We start from the raw sequence: 19,208 nt of genomic DNA, 5'->3' as shown, positions 1-19,208 counted from the left end.
TGAAATACTGGTAGCAAAATATTTTATTTTACCAAATATATCTAAAATATCCAAGATATTATTATTTCAATAGGATGCAAGGGGAAATGGCAGGGGAGGTGGGCGGGGGGATGGGTGACTGGGTGACAGGCACTGAGGGGGCACTTGACGAAATGAGCACTGGGTGCTATACTATATTTTGGCAAATTGAATTCCAATAAAAAATATATATAATTAAAAAGAGGAAAAAATATTTTAAGAAGATGCAATAAAAATTATCAATGAGTTATTTTTTTTGCATTATGTCTTCAAAATATTGCCTTTGTTTTACATGTAGAACACAGCTCCATTTGGACTAGTCACATTTTAAGTATTAATCAGCGATATGGGGCTAACAGGTACCGTATTGGCCAGTGCAGGTCTAGTCTAATCACTGTCATTTCTTGGGGCAACAAGTACACTTGTTGGAAGGAAGTAGTAACTGGGTAACAGGCATTAAGGAGGGCACAAGATGGCACTTGTCCAATGCTAATTCTTCCACTCACAGTGCTCACAGACGGATCTGACTCTTGAAAGGAGTTTATTCATTTACCTAACAAGCTTATTTTTATTTACCTTTGCAGTAAGTAATTAAGCAAATTTTTTAGCTAGTGATAAAAGCTGTGAATATAACATCATGGCTTAAAGAGTAACTAGCACTAAAATGGGACAGAAAGATACCACTTCAGACAGCAAAGAAAGCTCTGAGAAGTGGACAGCTGAGCTGAAACCCAAATGATGTGACATCAGCTCAGTGAACTTCCATCATGGGAAGTCCTAAAAAAAGGAACATTTGGAGCACTGGGAATAACTGCAAGTGCACAGGCCCCCGACACAGAATGGCATGGGGTGATCAGTGTGGATGGAGAGAGCCGAAGGAAGGGAGGGGGACAGGTGGGAAGGATTCCTTGATAAAACCAGAGAGGGAGGCAGGTGGTCACATAGGGCTGTGCAGGTCAGTGGAGGGTATGTAGACGTCATTGTGCTCCATAGCTCACAGGGACTAAAACTCCATCAGCCTTAGAGTAATAATTAGATTCTTTTTCTCATCACACTGCTTAGTGATTGTTTTTCATGGATTACATAAGCACAGGCAGAGATTTCCCCTTTCTTCAGAACTTTTATCCCCCCAATTTTGCAAGTGTATATACCTGTAGTAACAACACATAAACGCTCAAACAGCTGAGTGATACCAAGACCCTTCTCCTTCCCTAACTGTTCTTTGTGACCTCTTGAATAATCTTTGCTCTGTTTTCCTAGGAAACAGAGTTTAAGGCAAAATTGACCTAATTCCTTTAAAAGGGAAGGAGGTGGAATCTGAGAGCAACAAGAGTGAGGGAAAGGGAAAATGAGTCAAGGAAGGAAGTAGTAACTGGGTGACAGGGATTAAGGAAGGAAGGAAGAAAAGCAAATACCAGGGGACACATTACGAGCTGGCCATGGCCTCTTACAAAACACAGGTGGTTGCTCAGTCATGGGAGATAACTCTGGAACGACTTTATATAACACTAATGCTACCTGGAATCGTTCCTATGGGAGAAGGTGGGCTAAGAATTTATCTACCTTCTTAACAGTCTCCCTGCCTTTCATTGGCCTTAAAGTTTATTGTAAGAGGTGATACTACCCTCGCAGGTGATGTTCTCTGGGTCCTCTAGAAGAACATGAGAAAAGTCAAGAGTCTTCGTGAGACTAGTTGGTTGGACCTAGGCATGTTGCTGGTGTGGTTTCCACTGTGGTGGATATGATGGAGGCATGTCACCATTGTCCCCAGGGACGTTGGCAGCATGGGGATGAAGCAGCGCAGCAGTGGCCTAGACCTTCATTAAGCATGTGGCCAACTCTCAGGGGCAGCTGAATCTTTGGAAGTATATAAATACATCTGGTATGCCAGGCTTTCTTCTAAATAGAAGCATAGTTTTGGAGAGGAAGGTAATAAAGTAGTAATAAATATAATAGTAGAGCAAATATAGACTACTTTATAGATTATAAAGTGGCCATCTCATTTGTTCTGAGGTATGAGCTAAAAATCTGAGGTGAGGTATGTGGTATTATCCTCCTTTTTACCAAGAACTTGAGGCCCCAAAATGGTCAAATGCCTCACTACAGTTAAGGGGTACGGTGAGGCTTAAATTATACCCTGTCATCCTGTGCCTTTCAGGAAATGAGATGTTTACTTTCTGAACTATACTAGTGCATTTTCATCCAAGTACTAACCAGGCCCGACCCTGCTTAGCTTCCGAGATCAGACGAGATCGGGTGCGTTCAGGGTGGTATGGCCGTAGACACTAGTGCATTTTCAAAAGAGGGAGAAATTAGTATTATCTTTCAGTTAATTTCTGTAAAATGGGATCAGTGGAGCTCTAGAAAGACTTTCTAAGACAAATTTCTGCTCGACTACCACTGAACCCAGAATTTAACCATTATAGAGTCATTTCACTTCCTCTAAGATTCTGTTTTTTTCTTTTAAAATGAGGGATTCTCCTGGAAGAATTTAGCCATCCAGTGATTCATTTTGCATAGGAGGAGTGCCTCATTTTACTGATGGGCAGGAGGCCAATGAGTTCTGATACAGGTGGGGCCTCCCTGCCTCAGGGAGGGGCAAAGTCAGAGAAAGGAGAGACCACTAAAGTCAGATTCGCTGCCTTCATGATGGTACCTTTGGGTCCTCACTCTGACTTTAGGCCTTCTTTGGAATTTGTCCAAACTTCTCCTCCAAGCAGAGAGCATCGTAATTGCTTCTGAATAAGATGGTCCAGCCTGCTGAGATTTTTGCTGGGATGCTTTCGAGGAGAGGGGGCTCTGGGGCCTTGTCCCAGATCCACCGAGCTTGCAGGTTTCTGCAGGCAAGTCATGGGTGTAAGCAGCGCTGCTTTGTTACTGGGATTTCCCTGTCACTGGTCACTCTCATAAAGGAGCTTGAGGCCTTGGACGGCACAGCATCTTTTTTTTTTTTTTTTCTTACTTCCCATCAACTGATATGAAATATTTGGAAATAGTATTTAAGATATCTGTTCTGGTTTTTACAGACAACCTTTAAACTGACCTCTTTTACTGCTGCCTTCGCCACCTTTCTCTCCCTCCTCCTCATTCAGTAGTCTTTGCTTTGCTCTGTGGAACCTGAAAGTCAAATTCTATCACAGGCTTGGAGGTGCAGTATCACATTCTCCATTAAGATAGCTAAAATTTATATTTTCATCTTCTCATATATCTCCTAGTTTGCCAAAATGTTACTCCTTTGCTGGAGTCAGCAAAATGACATCATTTCAGTTGTCTGCTAAGAGTTGCAAAATTGTTGCTTAGCCAAATTGAAAAGAAAGCAAGCAAGCAAGGAAGGAAGAAAAGGGGGGAGGGGAGGAGAGAAAAGATGAGTTCTCAGATAATATATACATCCTATAGACTATTTTGTTATTAGAGGCAGAATTTACTGAGAGCTCCAGCAAAGAATGGACACGTTGAGTTGGTGCTGATTGGAAGAGTGCGAATATTTTTATACAAGCTTCAGAAAGCCCAGCGTTGACCTGTTTTTATTATTTTTATTGGCTCCCTTGATGATAGACAAACTGGCCTAACCTGGGGCCAACAGAGCCAGCAGGAAATTTAGGTCACGGATAGTTGCATTTTAAAAACTCCAGTTTTTAGAGGCTTCTCAATCATTGTAATTGATTGATGATAACATGGCAAAGAGAGCTCTTAAATCATGAAAGGTGGCCCAGTAAAGACAAACGGCTGGAGATTTTGTTGGATGCACAGTTCCCAACTCCCTATGGTGTTCTGTTCTGCTTTTCTGAAGAAGTAGTTTGTCCCTCATTTCTGCAACTTATGGCCCAGCTGGCCTGTTTACAGAAAACAGCCTCTTAAACTTGGCAGTTCTGTTTGAAGCACAGTGTAACATCATTTCCCAGGAGATGGGGAAGAAAACAGTACAAAAAAAAAAAAAAAAAGTTTATATCCCTCCTAAAACACATGTGTGTTTTAAACTCAACAGCCATTGAAAGTTGTTCTTTTTGTCTTTCTCTGAAATCAAGGCCTTCGCCTTTCCTGCTAGCCCAAGTGAAGTCGTAACTGAATTAGATGATTTGATAACTCCTGTAAGCTTCTTACAGGTTCCTGCTCTTGCTTTGGATAAATGCTAATCTGTAATAAGAACTCCAAGTAGATAGCTCTGTTCTTCCCAGGATACAGGAAGTGTGGCCCGGTGTAATGGCATTTTTAAAAGGTTTTATTGAAGTAAAATGTCATACACAAAAGTACAGCTCAACGAATTTTTACTAACTGAAGACATCTGTGAAATCAGCGCCCAGATCAAGAAACAGACTATTACCAGCAACCGTGGAAGCCCCCGCTTTTGCTGCCTCCCAGTGACTCCCTCCTTCCCATGGACAGGGACTTCTAAAAACATAGATTAGTTTTCCCTGGTTTTTGTATTTTACATAAATGGAATCATTCAATATGGCCTTTTTCTCTGGCCTTTTTCATCCAACATTGTATTTGTGAGAGTCAACCATTTGTTGTCTTAGGAGAATGTGGATCACTCTTTATAGTTGTGATGTAGTATTATTCCGCTGTGTGACCATGCCATGACTTTTCTGTGATGGCATTTTTAGTGGGAGAGAACGTTTGTAGGAGCTATTTCACTGCCTCCGAGGACTTCATCATTTTTCAGTGCCGAGGGGTCATTCGCCCCACAGACACAGAATGCCAGCTAGCGGCAAGTGGCCCTTACAGGGATAAATTCGGGCAAACACATTCATACTTTGAAATTAGACTCTCTGGGCTACTTTACACTGCCTATTCTTTCTATGAAGCCTTTTCGGTACACTCTCTTAACTTTTTCATGCATCACTCGTGCCATCATTTTGCTCACTCCAGAATCCTTCGTTTCATGCTGGTCCCCTTTCTCACCATCCTGAGCTTAGACATCCCCCTTTCTGAAATACTTACATCTGTCCCCTTCTTATCCTCCAATCCCACCCTCTCCGTCATCTCCTTTGAATCACCTCCTTTTACTCTGAACTTCCTTCCAAAAACATTGGAGTAATTCTACATTCATCTCTTCTCTCACACGGTGTATTCAGTCCATCAGCAAATTGTGCTGGATTTAGCTTCACAGTATTTCTGGACTCCACCAATCCACACCACCTGCAATGTGCCAACTGCAGAGCAAGCCCAATAACTTAGGTTACTGATTGCCTCCTAACCGTCTCCCTGCTTCTGTCCTGGCCCCTCACACTCTGTTCTCTTCGCCACACCCTGCATGATAGCCTCTTACAACACCTTTCTGATTTATACCATTCCTTTGCTTCATCTGGAAAGGAAAGCAGCAGTTCTAACAGCGGGCCGCGTGGCTCTGAGTCATCTGTGTTCTTCTCTGCCCCATCTTACCACCTTCCCATTTCTCTTGTGAAAGGAACTGAGCCTGTCCATACTAAGGTCTACATCATTAATCTACCACTTTCTTTCTGTTGCTCCTCATCTGAAGCCCACGCTGTAGCCCTGATCTACTGTCTTTAATTCAGCAGCCCCCGGAGACCACTCCTGCCATCTTTGGTGACTTCAGCATCTGATTCATTTTGTTGCGTATCTCTCCAGTGCATCCTGTCCTTTTCTTCACGTAGTTGCAGATACATGTGGAAAGCTAGGCTGTTTGTGCAGGATACCCTGGGTTAACAGCTACACAGAACCGGAGGTCTTGCCTGGTGGTCTGCCTGCCCTGGGTGCCCCCCAGCTGTCACAGGGCTTGGAGTGGGAGGTAAACATGGCATGGTGACACCCTAAATGAGAAATACTGCCTTAACATTTGTGGCCAAAACTACATATCCCTCTACCAGAGGAATTTAAACCTGGAATGAGGTTCTGGAGCCTGTCCTGTACCTTTTTGGGAGATTCTAAGGAGTTGCAAGTCAGTAAATCACCTGTGACTTATCTCATCTGCTGGGTTCCCTTGATGATTTGTTTTAGTCAGAATCCTGGTATCATACTCGGTCTCAAGGGTCTGGATTTGCTTTCCCCATAAATTCAGGATTCCCTGTGACCAGGAAACCCTGGAGGAGGAGATGCATAGTAGCCAGATACAGGTTCTGGAGAAAGACAGTCCTGAGTTGGATCCCAATTCAGCTGTTCACTAGCTGCTGTCCTTGACAAGCAACCTTTCTCATCCTCATTTTCTGCCTCTGAAATAATCATGCCTGTGTTACAGGGTAATCAGGAAGATTAAATGAGATAATCTATAATTACATCTTTGTAAGTGTTCATTTCTCTTATTCTGGGGTCAGCTGCTTCATTATAGAGGTAATGTTCAAAGGAGTGAATTAAGTGCTGGAGATAGCTTTTGGAATAAGACGTGATTCTTGCCACCAAGGATTATTCAGTACTAGAAGGGAGCTAGACATAAATAATTCAATTCAGTGTGATAGAGCCATGGTAGAGGGAAAAAGAGGCTTCTCCAGGATCACAGTAGGCACATTTTACACATCTAGGGAAGCTCTGAGGAGATGACGCTTGAGTTGAATCATGAAACCAGGTAGAGAAGAGGGAAGAGAACATTCTAGGCAGAGAGATAAGCACAGAGGCAAATGCTAGTAGTTCAGCAAAGCTGAAGAATCACCTGTAAGGAAAGTATTCATGATGGGCGAGGCTGAACAGATATGTGGGCTATGAAGGTAAAGACAAAACAGAATTGTGCATGTCATATTAAAGGCGTGATCTTGAAGGCAGTAGAAAGCATAACATAATTTTAAAGAGATTAAATTTTTGGTTTAAAATGAGATAAATCATGGCTAGAGATAATGGTAGTTACAATTTAGGGCATCGAGGAAGGAACAGAGAAGAGGAGATGGAGATAAAAAGTCATGAGGACTTGGTGGCTGATTCGATGTGGCAGGGACAAGAGAGAGCTTCAGTAGAGCGCAGGGTTCCATCTTGGTCAAATGGAAGAAGAGTGGCACCAGAAAACAGGATAGGGAATGCAGAAGAAAGAGCAGATTTGGCAGTAAAAACCTTCATTTCAAAAAAACCCTTCATTTCACTTTTACATATGTTGAGTTAAATTTGCAGATGAGGGGCACCTGGGTGGTGCAGTCACTTAACCATCTGTCTCTTGATTTTTCACTTGAGTTGTGATCTTGGAGTCATGAGATCGAGCCAAGTCAGGCTCCACAATCAGCGAGGAGTCTGCTTAAGACTCTCTGCTCTACCTCTGCCCCTCCCATTGGTGCACTGCCTCTTTAAAATAAACAAATAAATCTTTTTAAAAAATGTGTAGATGAGATATATAAGTGGAAAAGTCCAACAGACAGTTGACTTTATGGGTAGGGAACAGAGAAGAGAGATTTGGTTGGAGATACAAGTTTATGAGCTATATTAGTATCCAGATTAAGGTGAGACTGAAGGAATCTAGGATTACAGTGACTCCAACAGGATATTTCATTTCCTATACACACGGCTGTCTGGAAGTTGTTAGGTGATCCTGTCCAGATGCCACTCAAATGTGGTCCACGGACCAGCAGCCTTGGTATCACCTGAGAACTTCTAGGACGTACAGAATCTTCGGGCCCTATCCCAAACCTAGTGAATCAGCATCGGTGCTCAACAGGTAATCCACAGGCACATTACATTTTTAGAAGCTCTGATTTAAAGAAGCACACTGCTCTGCTTTCCTCCAAAGAACACAGTTGAAGCAATCCTGCCACTACTTTATCTGTGTTTTAGCCACAAGGAGGGGAAAAGAGAGTAGAAAATGATGAACTTTCTTTTTAAGTTGATGATTATTGGTATTTACCATATTAGAAATTAAAACTGAGAAAATTTTAATTTATTTCTAATTCCTTTAAAAGTAACAAACCCGTTACATGCTAACATTAATATTTTTATGAAAAATAACTATACTTCCAAAACAAAAAAGAGTAAGCAAGAATGGCATTGGTTTATATTTTTGCAAATCTCTTTAATGTCTCACTGAGCAGAAAACAGCTGGATCTTCATATTTGCCTCCTCACTCAGTACGCTGCCATATGTTGTTTTGGTTGAAGGTTATGAAGAAAATCCAGCCTCGTGCAGATACATAGTTGGAAAAGGGAGGGATATTTTGATACAAACAGTGATTTCTTAAGGGTAAATTGTAATGTGGAATCTGAAACCATACCACTGAGCTTTTTGTGCTCTTTTACATTAAAATCCACTGGTCTACCATGTATTTTGGATAGATATTCTGTCTATTCTTGATTTCTTACATCATATCTTGGTCATTTGCAATATTGGCTCACTGAGTTATATAGATCTTCCAAATGTTGACACAATTCATTATGCAATTGAAAATAATCACATTTTTAATGTCACCATTGATCTCATCAGAAAAATGTTTAAGTACAGAGAATCTGCCAGTGGCCGACATAAGTTTTCCAAAATTTGAATTTTTGTTTAAAAGCCAGAATTTTATCATTGGCAATAAATATGTCAGTTGTTTTTCTTGAAGGAACAAGATTACTTTGTTCATTTTTGAGAAAATGTTTGCCAAATATCTGAGTCTTAATAATAGCAATTTCTCTGTCATTCTTTCAAGTAACAATGGTTTTACATGACAGAAATAATTAGTTCAGTTCACAACCCAAATAATTGCATAGATGTTTTTCCTTGAGTTAACCATTGTGCTTTAGGATAGCGGAGAAATGCTTTATGCATAGTTCCTACTTTGTTACACAACATATTAAAGAGACATTCATTTAAGGCTTGAGGTTTTGTAAGATTAATAATTTTTACTGGTTCATCAATGGCATTCTTACGTGAATTAGGCTTTTAAGAAATTCCATCTGTGGATACATAGTATAATGGTAAAGAGTACAGTGACTGCTAGCATAGTTTGGAGCCATTCTCTTTGTTCTGTTAAGACACCAGCAATCTTACCTACCGTTATTTTTGCGCTATTAGTGAGAATGTCAACACAGTAATGTGAAAAAGGCAAAGAATGTTCTAGTAGCGTTAAAAAAAATAGTTTTGACATCCTGAAAAGACCACCGGGATCTTGGGTCTATAGACCACATCTTGAAAACCACTGTCTTAATGATTATTCGGAGCTTGATGAATATTAGCTTATATGAGATTGCATGGTTTGGGACTAATTCTAGAAAAAAATTGTTAAGTAGCAAATTTTAAATTTGGTGTGTCTCTCTGCTCTCCCTTTTTGCGATACCCCTGAAGGCACTCCCCAGCACTGTCCCTTTGGGACAGATGGAATGAGTGCCACCGAGGTACCTATTCATGCTTGCTCTGTTTGCTTAATTAGTCCTTTGGCAAGTATTGATGGGGCCTTGCCATGTACCAGGTTCTTTGTCTGGGCTCTGGGTCCTGATGCGGAGCTTGTCATGCCCTCCCTCACAAAACCACTTGTATTCATTTCCTATTGCTGTTGTAGTGAAGCAAAACAAACCTAGAAGCTTAAAACAGCATAAGTGTACCATCTTACACTCTGTAGGTCAGAAGTCCAACACCGGTCTCACTAGACAAAAATTGAGGTGTTGAAGGGGCACCTGGGCGGCTCAGTCAGTTAAGTGTCTGCTTTTGGCTCAGGCATGATCCTGGGGTCCTGGGATGGAGCCCCATGTTGGGGGTCCCTGCTCGGTGGGGAGCCTGCTTCTCCCTCTTCCTCTGCCCCTCCCACTGCTTGTGCGAGCACACGCTCTCTCTGTCTCTCTCTCTCTCTCTCTCAAATAAATAAATAAGCAAAATCATTTTAAAAAAATCGAGGTGTTGGCAGTGCTGCATTCCTTTTTGGAGGCTCTAGGGGAACATGTATCTCCTCCCATTTTCTGGTCTAGACACCCCTGCGTTCCTTGGCTTGTGGCCCCCTTCCTCCACCTTCACAGCTGGCAGCATTGCGCTTCTCTCTGACCATAGCCAGGACAGGGTCTCTACTTTAGGGATTCTTGTGAGTAGACTGGGCCCACCAGGTCATGCAGGATAATCTCCGTCGCAAGATCTGTAACCGCAATCACATTGGCAAAGTCTGCCGTATTTGCTTATAACATATTCATATTCTGGGTGTTAGAGTGTGGGCCTTTTTCAAGGGTCATTACTCTACCTACCAAACACTCTTAGTAAGTGTATGTTAAATAGTTGCTGAAGGAATGAAAAAAGGTTCTTATCCTATTGGTCGTTTCCCAGAACTTTGCTCCTCCCTGAGATGATAGTCGATGGTGTAAGACTCAGTTGAATTACCATCTCTTCCAGGACTTGGTGTCCCTCTGGTGTGTTTCCACAAGGGACAAAAACATCTAAAGGATTTACTGCATCTCCCCTACTGTTTACTCGTACCCCTGCTCACCTGTAAGCTCCTGGAATCTTGTGTCTTGCCTTGTTCTTTGTATGCCTAGAGTGTAGCCCGGTGCCTGGCCCTTAGTATGTACCCAGTAAACATTTTTTGAAGAATTCAGGAGTGCATCAGTGAATTAGCCCCACATATACCAAGGTACGTTGGTGTATTTTTGCATTTTGCCTGAGGGCATATATAGAATTTCCCCCAAAGAAGCAGAGTGGCCTTAATCCTGGGAATTTAAAGGATGACGAGGAAGGCAAGTGAGGTTTTGGGGCCAAAGAGCCTTCGACACTCCCTCCCCTCGTTGGCAGCACTCCATAAGCCTGTGAGCGGAGACTGAGCTGAACCTTGGAGGAGCTGCAGAGATGGGTTCTCCAGCAGTACGGTAGAGTGGCTTCGAGTTTCACTGAGGGCCTGCAGGCGACCCCTCAGAGGAGCAGGTGAGGAACGAGCCCTGCCTTGCTAGGCAGCCACCAGGAAGATGGCCTGTTGGCCCCTCAGGCCTGCAGACGTAGCCAGCATAGAGCCCGACTCTGACTTCACCGAGGTGCTTTAATTCAGCCAAAAAAGAAAAAGGCTTTTCTAAAGACAACATGCATTTTACAGAGAGCCTTTTGTATGGAGTTACTGGGGACTCATTCAAAAATAACATGAGCTCCAGACTGCAGAATTTAAAAAAAAAAAAAAAAAAGTTTCTGTCACTGTAGACACAGCTCTAGTTTTCCACCTCCTACTGGTTGGCCCGTTTATATCAAAATGAATGAGAAATTTAATCCCTGGTACTTTATAAAGAAGTCTTTTTTTTTTTTTTTTTTTTTTGCTTTGGTTGTGGTTTGCTCTGTGTGTGCTTTTTTCATGGCAGTGTTTAATAATGTTTATATTGCCTTTAACCTTTGACTAACTTTGCAGTTAAGTTCCCAGATGTGGTGTCACATCCACCACTCGCAGGCTGCTCCTCCCTCCTTTGAGACTATGAGCTTCTTATTCCTAGAAGGTCTCTCGATCCCTACCACTCCTCTTAATCTCTCCTACCGGCTAAGCAGGGAGTCCAGGGGGTAGTAGGCAGTAGTGGTGGTAGGCATTTAATATTTATCGGAGGCTGTGCACCAGGCAGTGTGCTTTGTGATTTACTTCTGTTATTAGCTCTCGAGAGCAACCTTCTGTTGTCTGGCCTCAAATGTAAGGTAAAGTGTTTTCCCCAAAATCAACCCTCAGAACACAGGGAGTCCTTTTACATTTGGGTCCTTACAAAGACTGCCCCATTGTGGGGACTCCTGTCTTATAAACCACGAAGTAGTTTGAGTAATTGCCCCAATATGAAAATGAGTAGAGGGGTTACTTAATACACAGACATTTGTGGTATTTTGTCCATTTTACAGGTGACGAAACTGAGTCTTGGAGAAGTTAAGTTGCCCGAGTTCACACAACTTATTAAGGGCTACAGCCAGTTCCCAGGCAGATAATTTTACTCCTATAGCCTCATTATATATCCTCCCCAGATTCTTTCAACCTTAAAAAGGTTTCAATCTAGGTCGTTTCCTTCTTCTCATTGAGGTTTCATTCTAAGAGCAGAGAGTGTTGGAAAATGGAAATGCATCCAGTCTGGAGCCATGCTTTTGTGGAGAGTACTAGGGGGGTCTAGTTGGCTTTCTAAGCCAAGGTGTGTAGGATTCCCTCCTGTTCGTCCTTGCCAGACGATCCCCCTGCCTCCCTTTGCTGTTGCCGGGAAGTTCATTGCTTCCAGTTGGTCCCTTACCTTGGCTGATGGCTCCATTTGTGAGGAGTTCTGATGCTATCAGCTGGAACCGTCTTTCCTGGAATTTTCAGTCTGACAGAAGGAGATCCCAAAGTACCTGGATTTGTCTCTTCTTATCTTCCCTTCCCTCAACTTTGCTTCCTCTCTCCTCCCCTCCCCATCTTGCCAATAAATATTTTAGTCTAGATTATTTTTAGATGTATAGAAAAGTTGTCAGGATAGTACAGGGGGTTCTGTATATCTCTCACCTTATTGTTAAAATCTTACAATACTGTCATACATTTGTCAAAATGAAGAAGCCAATATTGGTTCACTATTAACTATAGACTCCAGACTTTATTCTGATTTCACTATTCCCCTCGCCTGCCCCTCATGCTCTTCCTCTGTCCCAGGATCCCATTACATTTTGTCATTAGTCACATCTGGTGTGTGCTACTTTTTTAGTCTTCCCTTATTTTTTATGACTTGACAGTTTCAAGGAGTACTAGTTAGGCATTTTGTAGAATGTTCTTTAATTAGGATATATCTGTTATTTTTGTTGTGGGAATATGGGATTGGGAGAAACATACCACAAAAGTGAAGTGCCATTCTCATCACATCGTATCAAGGATGCATGATATCATTTGACTTATCACTGGTGATGTTAATGTTGATCTTCTAAGATAAAATTCTCCTCCCTCCTTTTTCCATACACAGTTTTTTAGAAGCAAGTCATTATGTGCAGCTCACACTCAAGAAGTGGGGGCATTAAACTCTACCTCCGTTAGGGGACAACATTTATGTAAGTTATTTGGAATTCTTCTGAAAGGAACATTTATCTCTTCTCCTACATTTATTTATTTATTCATTCATTCATTCAATCACTTATTTATATCAGTATGGGGCGAAGCACATTTGTTTGTCTTGGGGTTATAATCCGTTACTATTTTATTTTCTTACACAAATTGTTTCAGTTTTGCCCACTGGAAGGCCTTCCAGTTGTTTCCTGTGTCCTGTTGACATTACTCATCCTTTTGTTTTTTAAGGACTTACTTTCCATCACAACAATATCTTCCAATTTCTTCTTATATTTCTCCTGTCTCATTCCTAGAATTGGCCATTTCTCTGAGCACCCTGATTCCTTTTATTTGCAAATGATATTTAGAAACCAAGATCTGACTACTGGGTGTGCTCATTGCTACCAGGGTGTCATTACTTCAAGATCCTCTCGGTGGCAGAACTAGGAAATAGATGTATGTATATCAGCCCATGTCATACAAATACCTATGATATTTCCATATCTACATTTGTTTCTGCAGTAAAACTTTTCTTTTCTGAGCATTTATATTTTTCTGTGTAGCCAACAATGAAATGTGATTCACTGCTACAGTCACCAATGGTAATGGCCATCTTCTGGTCAGATCATGTTATTTTAGAGACAAAGAGATCCTGAGGAATCCTATGAAGTTAAGGAGCTAGTTAGTGGTACAGACAAGTTTGGAATCTGGGCATTTGAAATGGAGTCTTTATTTCCACAACATCTCATGCCTATTTAAGACTTATAAGTATTCTTAGCTTTGTATTCAATTCAATAATTAGCTTTTGGGAATGCTTTAAGCAGATTAGAATGTAATTTTATAAATAAATTTATAAATTTTATAAATTAGAATTAATTTTATAAAATTACAAATTTTATAAATGTGCAGAGCCATTACCTAGCTGACAGAGGTCTGCTAGAGGGTCACTAATGAGGGAGTTTGTTCTCCAGGAAAAATATTAGAGCAAAACTTGAAAATGATGCTTACAAGGCCAGATGTTAGTGGACGAATCTTTTCAGATGATTATGATGATCATTCTATCATATTTTACTTTTTGTGACTATCTTTTAAAAAATCCTTTTGGGGGATCCTTGAGTGGCGCAGCGGTTTGGCGCCTGCCTTTGGCCCAGGGCATGATCCTGGAGACCTGGGATCGAATCCCACGTCGGGCTCCCGGTGCATGGAGCCTGCTTCTCCCTCTGCCTATGTCTCTGCCTCTCTCTCTCTCTCTCTGTGTGACTATCATAAATAGATAAAAAAAAATAAAAATAAAAATAAAAAATCCTTTTGGTCTTGGAAGAGAATCAATCATAGGGCTCCTATAGGATACTTGATGTACATACCTGGTTTTTAGAAATGGGATATAAAGCAATGAAGGAATCTGCTTAATGTTATCCAAAATGTTGGTGATAGGGTAAAAAGGAAAAATGAGAGCTGCAGCCCCCATGGCCTCACTTCTAACAGGCCAACCACACAGCTCCTTTATTTTAAATTGCTCTTGGCAGCTTGTAAAGCAAAGAATACTTAAATGTTTTTCTCGAGAGACTCCTGAGGCGGTAGGACAGTCCTAGGATGACTTCAAACGTTTCAGCCATTTCCTTTGAGAAGTGGGTGTGTTTACACTTGGTAAATTGTGTCTTGTCACCATGTAACAGTAAAATCTTCCTGTTCTTTTCCATCTGTACCTATTCATTCCAGAGACTTATCATTTTGTTTTTGTTTGGTGCATTGTGAACATCCAAGACTTTTAGTGGACATAAATGGTAACAGCTGTTTTTCATGTACTAAATAATATAATTGTGAACCTTAACCTTGAGATGATATATCCAAATTTTTCCAGGTGTGGAAATGACTTGACTAGAAAAGTTCGTTTTGGGGTAGTCATCCCAATAAAGAATCACATCCAGCTGCTTGCCATCAACTTCATTCAAAGAGCATTTCTATAGGCCATTTTATTTTTTAAATTCCAACACTCCCTTAACTTCGCCTTTCCTCTTTAAAATAGTATATTTTCATACACATAAACATACCCACACCCTACAGTCTCATCTTCCTTGTTTCCTGCTTTATTCCTCTCCATAGCCCTTATCACCATCTACTATATTATATATTTTGCTTCTTCAGCTTTTTAATTATCTGCTTCACCCAACTAGAATGTAAGCTCTTTGAGAGCAAGGGATTTGTTTTGTTCACTGCTGTATCCCTAGACCCAGTGTAGTACCTAGATCATAGTAGGTCCTCAACGAACCCTTCTAAATGAATGACATGAAAGTTGCAGTTATGATCATTTGGCCCCTGATTTTAATATAAATACAAATAGTCGAGTTTTATTTTATAGGATTATTTTATCTTATAAGTGAAATTAAACGCATACTTATTTTTTATTTTTAAAGATTTTATTTATTCACTCATGAGAGACACACACACAGAGAGAGAGAGAGAGAGAGAGAGGTGCAGAGACACAGGCAGAGGGAGAAGCAGGCTCTATGCAGGGAGCCTGACACGGGACTTGATCCCAGGACTCCAGAATCATGCCCTGGGCCGAAGGCAGGCACTTAACCGCTGAGCCACCCAGGGATCCCCTAAAATACATATTTAAAATGAGAATTTATTCACCAAAAATCTCAGAATTTGTATGAGACATGGTATAGTTACTTAGACGTTATGCAGTTACTCCAGAAATGCAATGCTCTTATCACATGCAAGGAATTTTGAAATTAGTGGAAGAACTAAAAGGAAACATTTTTTAAGTTTTTTTTTTTTAATATTTTATTTATTTATTCATGAGAGACACAGGCAGAGGGAGAAGCAGGCTCCATGCAGGGAGCCCAATGTGGGACTCAATCCCAGGACCCTGGGATCACCACCTGAGCCAAAGGCCGACGCTCAACCACTGAGCCACCCAGGAGCCCCCCTTTTTAAGTTTTAAAGTAAATTACCTTCAGTTTCACCCAAAGATATCTTGAGCCCTACGTGATATTGCCCAGTTTGATCCCTTAGTCTGTTCACCAGGTTTAGCAGAAAATGATTGTTCATTGTTATAACAACAAAAAAAAAAAACCTATGATCCAGTAATCGCACTATTGGATATTTACCCAAACAATAAAAAAGCACTAATTTGAAAGGATATATGCACCCTTATATTTATTGCAGCATTATTTACAATAGCCAAATTATGGAAGCAGCCCAAGTGTTCCTCAAAAGATGAATGGATAAAGAAGTCATGTATATATACAACAGAATATTACTCAGCCATAAAAAAGAATGAAATTTTACCATTTGCAATGACATGGATGGAGCTAGAGGGTATTTTTATGCTAAGCAAAGTAAGTCAGTCAGAGAAAGACAAATACCATATGATTCATTCAGATGTGGACTTTAAGAAACAAAACACAGGAAAAAAAAAAAGAAGAAGAAAACCGAAAAACCAGACTCTAGCTATAGAGAACAAACTGATGTTTCCTGAGGGAATGTGGGTGAAATAGGTGGTGGAGATTAAGGAGTGCATTTTTCATGATAAGCACTGAGTAATGTATAAAATTGTTGAATTACTGCTTTGTACTCCTGAAACTAACACTGTTTGTTAACTGTATTGGAATTGAAATTTAAAAATTTTTTAAATAAATTAAAATTAAAACAAACTTGATTTTAAAATAAAATCTATTCTGATATTTGCCAAAATGGAGAATATGAAAAAGAATATACTGTGAAATTGGAGGGAATTCCTCCAAAAGAATGTCAGCATTTGTTTGGATATATAGATGCTGACATGTTTTTATGTCATATCACTTTAAATATGTCATTTTTAAATCATATTGCTTAAAAATGCATTTTTAAAATGTAAAACCTCTGGTATCTGAAGTACTTCACACTTATTAAACTAGTGGGCTCTCATTTGTTTCAGCAATATGTAAGAGAATGTAAAAGTGTCTACAGCTTCATTAGTTGTGTTATAAACTAGATCACACCAGTCAACCTACTGCCAAATTTCTTGCAGCATTCTCTCCAGGACAAGAAACAGACAAATAAAAAGCAGTCTAGTCGGTGAACATCACAAACTTGTTTGCAAGCTATCTTTGGACTGGTGCAGGACATTAATCATGTCTTTGTACAAGAATGATCTATTTTCCTATTACTACCTTTAATTTCAGAGCATTGGGGAGTCGACAATGTCTGTTGTGTTAAATCAGCTGCTGCCCATGATTAAGCCTTTGAACCAGAGAACCAAGGATGACTACAGCCCTGAAGAGCTGTTGATCCTCCTGATATATGTTTACTCTGTCAGTGGAGAGTTCACAGTGGACAAAGACCTGGGAGAAGCTGATGAAAAAGTGAAGGAAGCATTGGCTCGGGTCTTTTGTGAAGAATCTGAGTTGTCACCTTTGCTACAAAAAATCACAGGTGGGTGTTTAATAAAAAATACAGGATGTAAACATCACTGATACTGAAAAGGTTTAAAAGTAAAGGCATTTTAGGAAGAGGATGTAACCATCTTCTTTGGAGTTGTTTGGAATTTTATGAGGCCTGATGAATGCTAGCCAGCCTTTAGGATTAGGGGTTTTCATTGTAGGTTTTTTTTCCCCCAGTTGTAGTGAAATTGCCTTCTAGTTGCTTGTCGAAGATCCTATTTTTAGAGCCTTGTTAAAATAGCAAAAGTCTCATAGGGTGTAATATCTTTAAGAACAAATAAAATGTACAACCTATTCAAAGGGCTTTTGTTGACATATTTTCTTTGAGATTGTCATTCAAACTTAAAACATACACACACACACACACACACACACACACACACACACACACAAAGCTGTTCCCTAAGATTAATGTTATGCTATGTCATAAGATTGAAAATTGCAATTTCCAAGAATACTCTCATATTTTTTACTTCTTGTATTTCATTTTGAATCTGAATTAAGTGTGGTATCCCAAATAATATCCAAACATGCCAGTAAAGTAGGCGGTACTGATTTGGGAAAAGCATCTAGTTAAATATCATAAAATCTAACCATTTTTACTTTTAGTAAGAACTGTGGTGTAACTCACAGAGACATTCATTTGTGTTTTTCTTATTGAACTCCTTATTGTTTATATTTTGGGCAAAATTTATTTCCGTTAATATGGATTGAGCCCAGATCTGTTTAAGAATGAGAAATGTAGAGCTTACATGCAAAATTTAAATACTCTGAAAACATTACCTAGCTCCGATTCATTCGTGAATGCATGTGTGTGTGTGTAGGTGTGTGTAGACCTCAGCATTCAGGAAGGCTCCACTGAGGCACGTTCCATATTTTCCAGCGTCTCCTCCTGTTGCCTGCTGTGCCTCCCTGAAGGGAGTGTCTGGATCACTGAGACAGAGGCTGCGTGGCTGGCCACCTAGGTGCCCCATGCCTGTGTGCTGGCCTTCGTGCCCACAGTGACCTTTCCTATGTTTGCTTATGGAAAATGAAACCCTGATGAGATGGAAACCGAATGAAGTTTCCACAAAAATGAAGCATTTCCTTGCTTCATCTAGAACCTATTTGCCAACTAAAAACCTGCTGAAGGAAAACTTGTGGAATTTGCTTCCATTTCATTAGGTTACAGCACTATATGTGATTGCGTGTGTTTGTTCGGCTATAAGTGGATATAGACTTCAAAAGGTTTAATATAGTTTATGCAGTGCTTCGAACAGTAATTTGATTCAAAGTAGATTCGAATGCTGGGAGAATTTAATTAGAATTATTCTTAAAATGCATAATTTCAGAAACAGACAACAAAGATGATTTGTTTTAGCCGAGGTTCTTTGGATGGCTTTTCTGTAACGCTTTGATGTTACTGTATTATTTCGGGAATTGAAGTCATGCTGGAAGAGTCTTCATTTAATACTAGCTCAAGGTGTTTATTGACCTAGCATTTCACTCTTTATTACTTTCTCTGTTTGCAGTTGCTTAGGATATTGCATTCTCTTGCTTTTAGATGTGATTTCACATTTAAAAACACTTCCGTACACTCATGTTTATATCAGGAAAATTAGTAAGTTTAGCAAACAAAGCTTAAAAAAATGAGAATTTGTGGAAAGCTTAGTGTATTTAAAAACTTGAGAGGCATCTTATTATTATTTTATAATATAAAGTATACATTCCTACCAAGATTAACTTTGGATGTATAGTTTAAACAGGGTGGACACGATGCGCTACTTAAATTTGACGTAAGTGAACCTACCAGTGGAATACATGTGCCTTGATCCACCTCCATGGACACCAAAAGAACTTTATTTCTGAAGATAGACTATTATTTGGCCATAGACATACCCCTGTTAAGTACGTTGGAAAGTCAAATGTCTCGATAAGTAGGA

General features: G+C 40.2%; 1 protein-coding gene across 9 annotated transcripts in view; it reads left to right on the top strand.

Annotated features, from left to right (window-relative positions):
- Positions 1-19,208, top strand: part of SCFD2 (sec1 family domain containing 2) — a 413,274-nt gene that overhangs the window by 163,707 nt on the left and 230,359 nt on the right. For all 9 annotated transcript variants that reach the window (XR_012007121.1, XR_012007122.1, XR_012007118.1 and 6 more), the window contains exon 5: positions 17,029-17,278. Coding sequence is in view for 2 of the 9 variants with exons in the window: in XM_072775040.1 (XP_072631141.1) it covers positions 17,029-17,278 (250 nt within the window). In the remaining 7 variants the exon portion in view is untranslated. The remainder of the gene's footprint in view (positions 1-17,028; positions 17,279-19,208) is intronic.

Source organism: Canis lupus, chromosome 14, assembly GCF_048164855.1.
Source record: "Canis lupus baileyi chromosome 14, mCanLup2.hap1, whole genome shotgun sequence".
Lineage (NCBI taxonomy): Eukaryota > Metazoa > Chordata > Mammalia > Carnivora > Canidae > Canis > Canis lupus.
The sequence above is the reverse complement of the archived record's forward strand: the minus strand, read 5'-3'. Positions and strand labels throughout refer to the sequence as shown.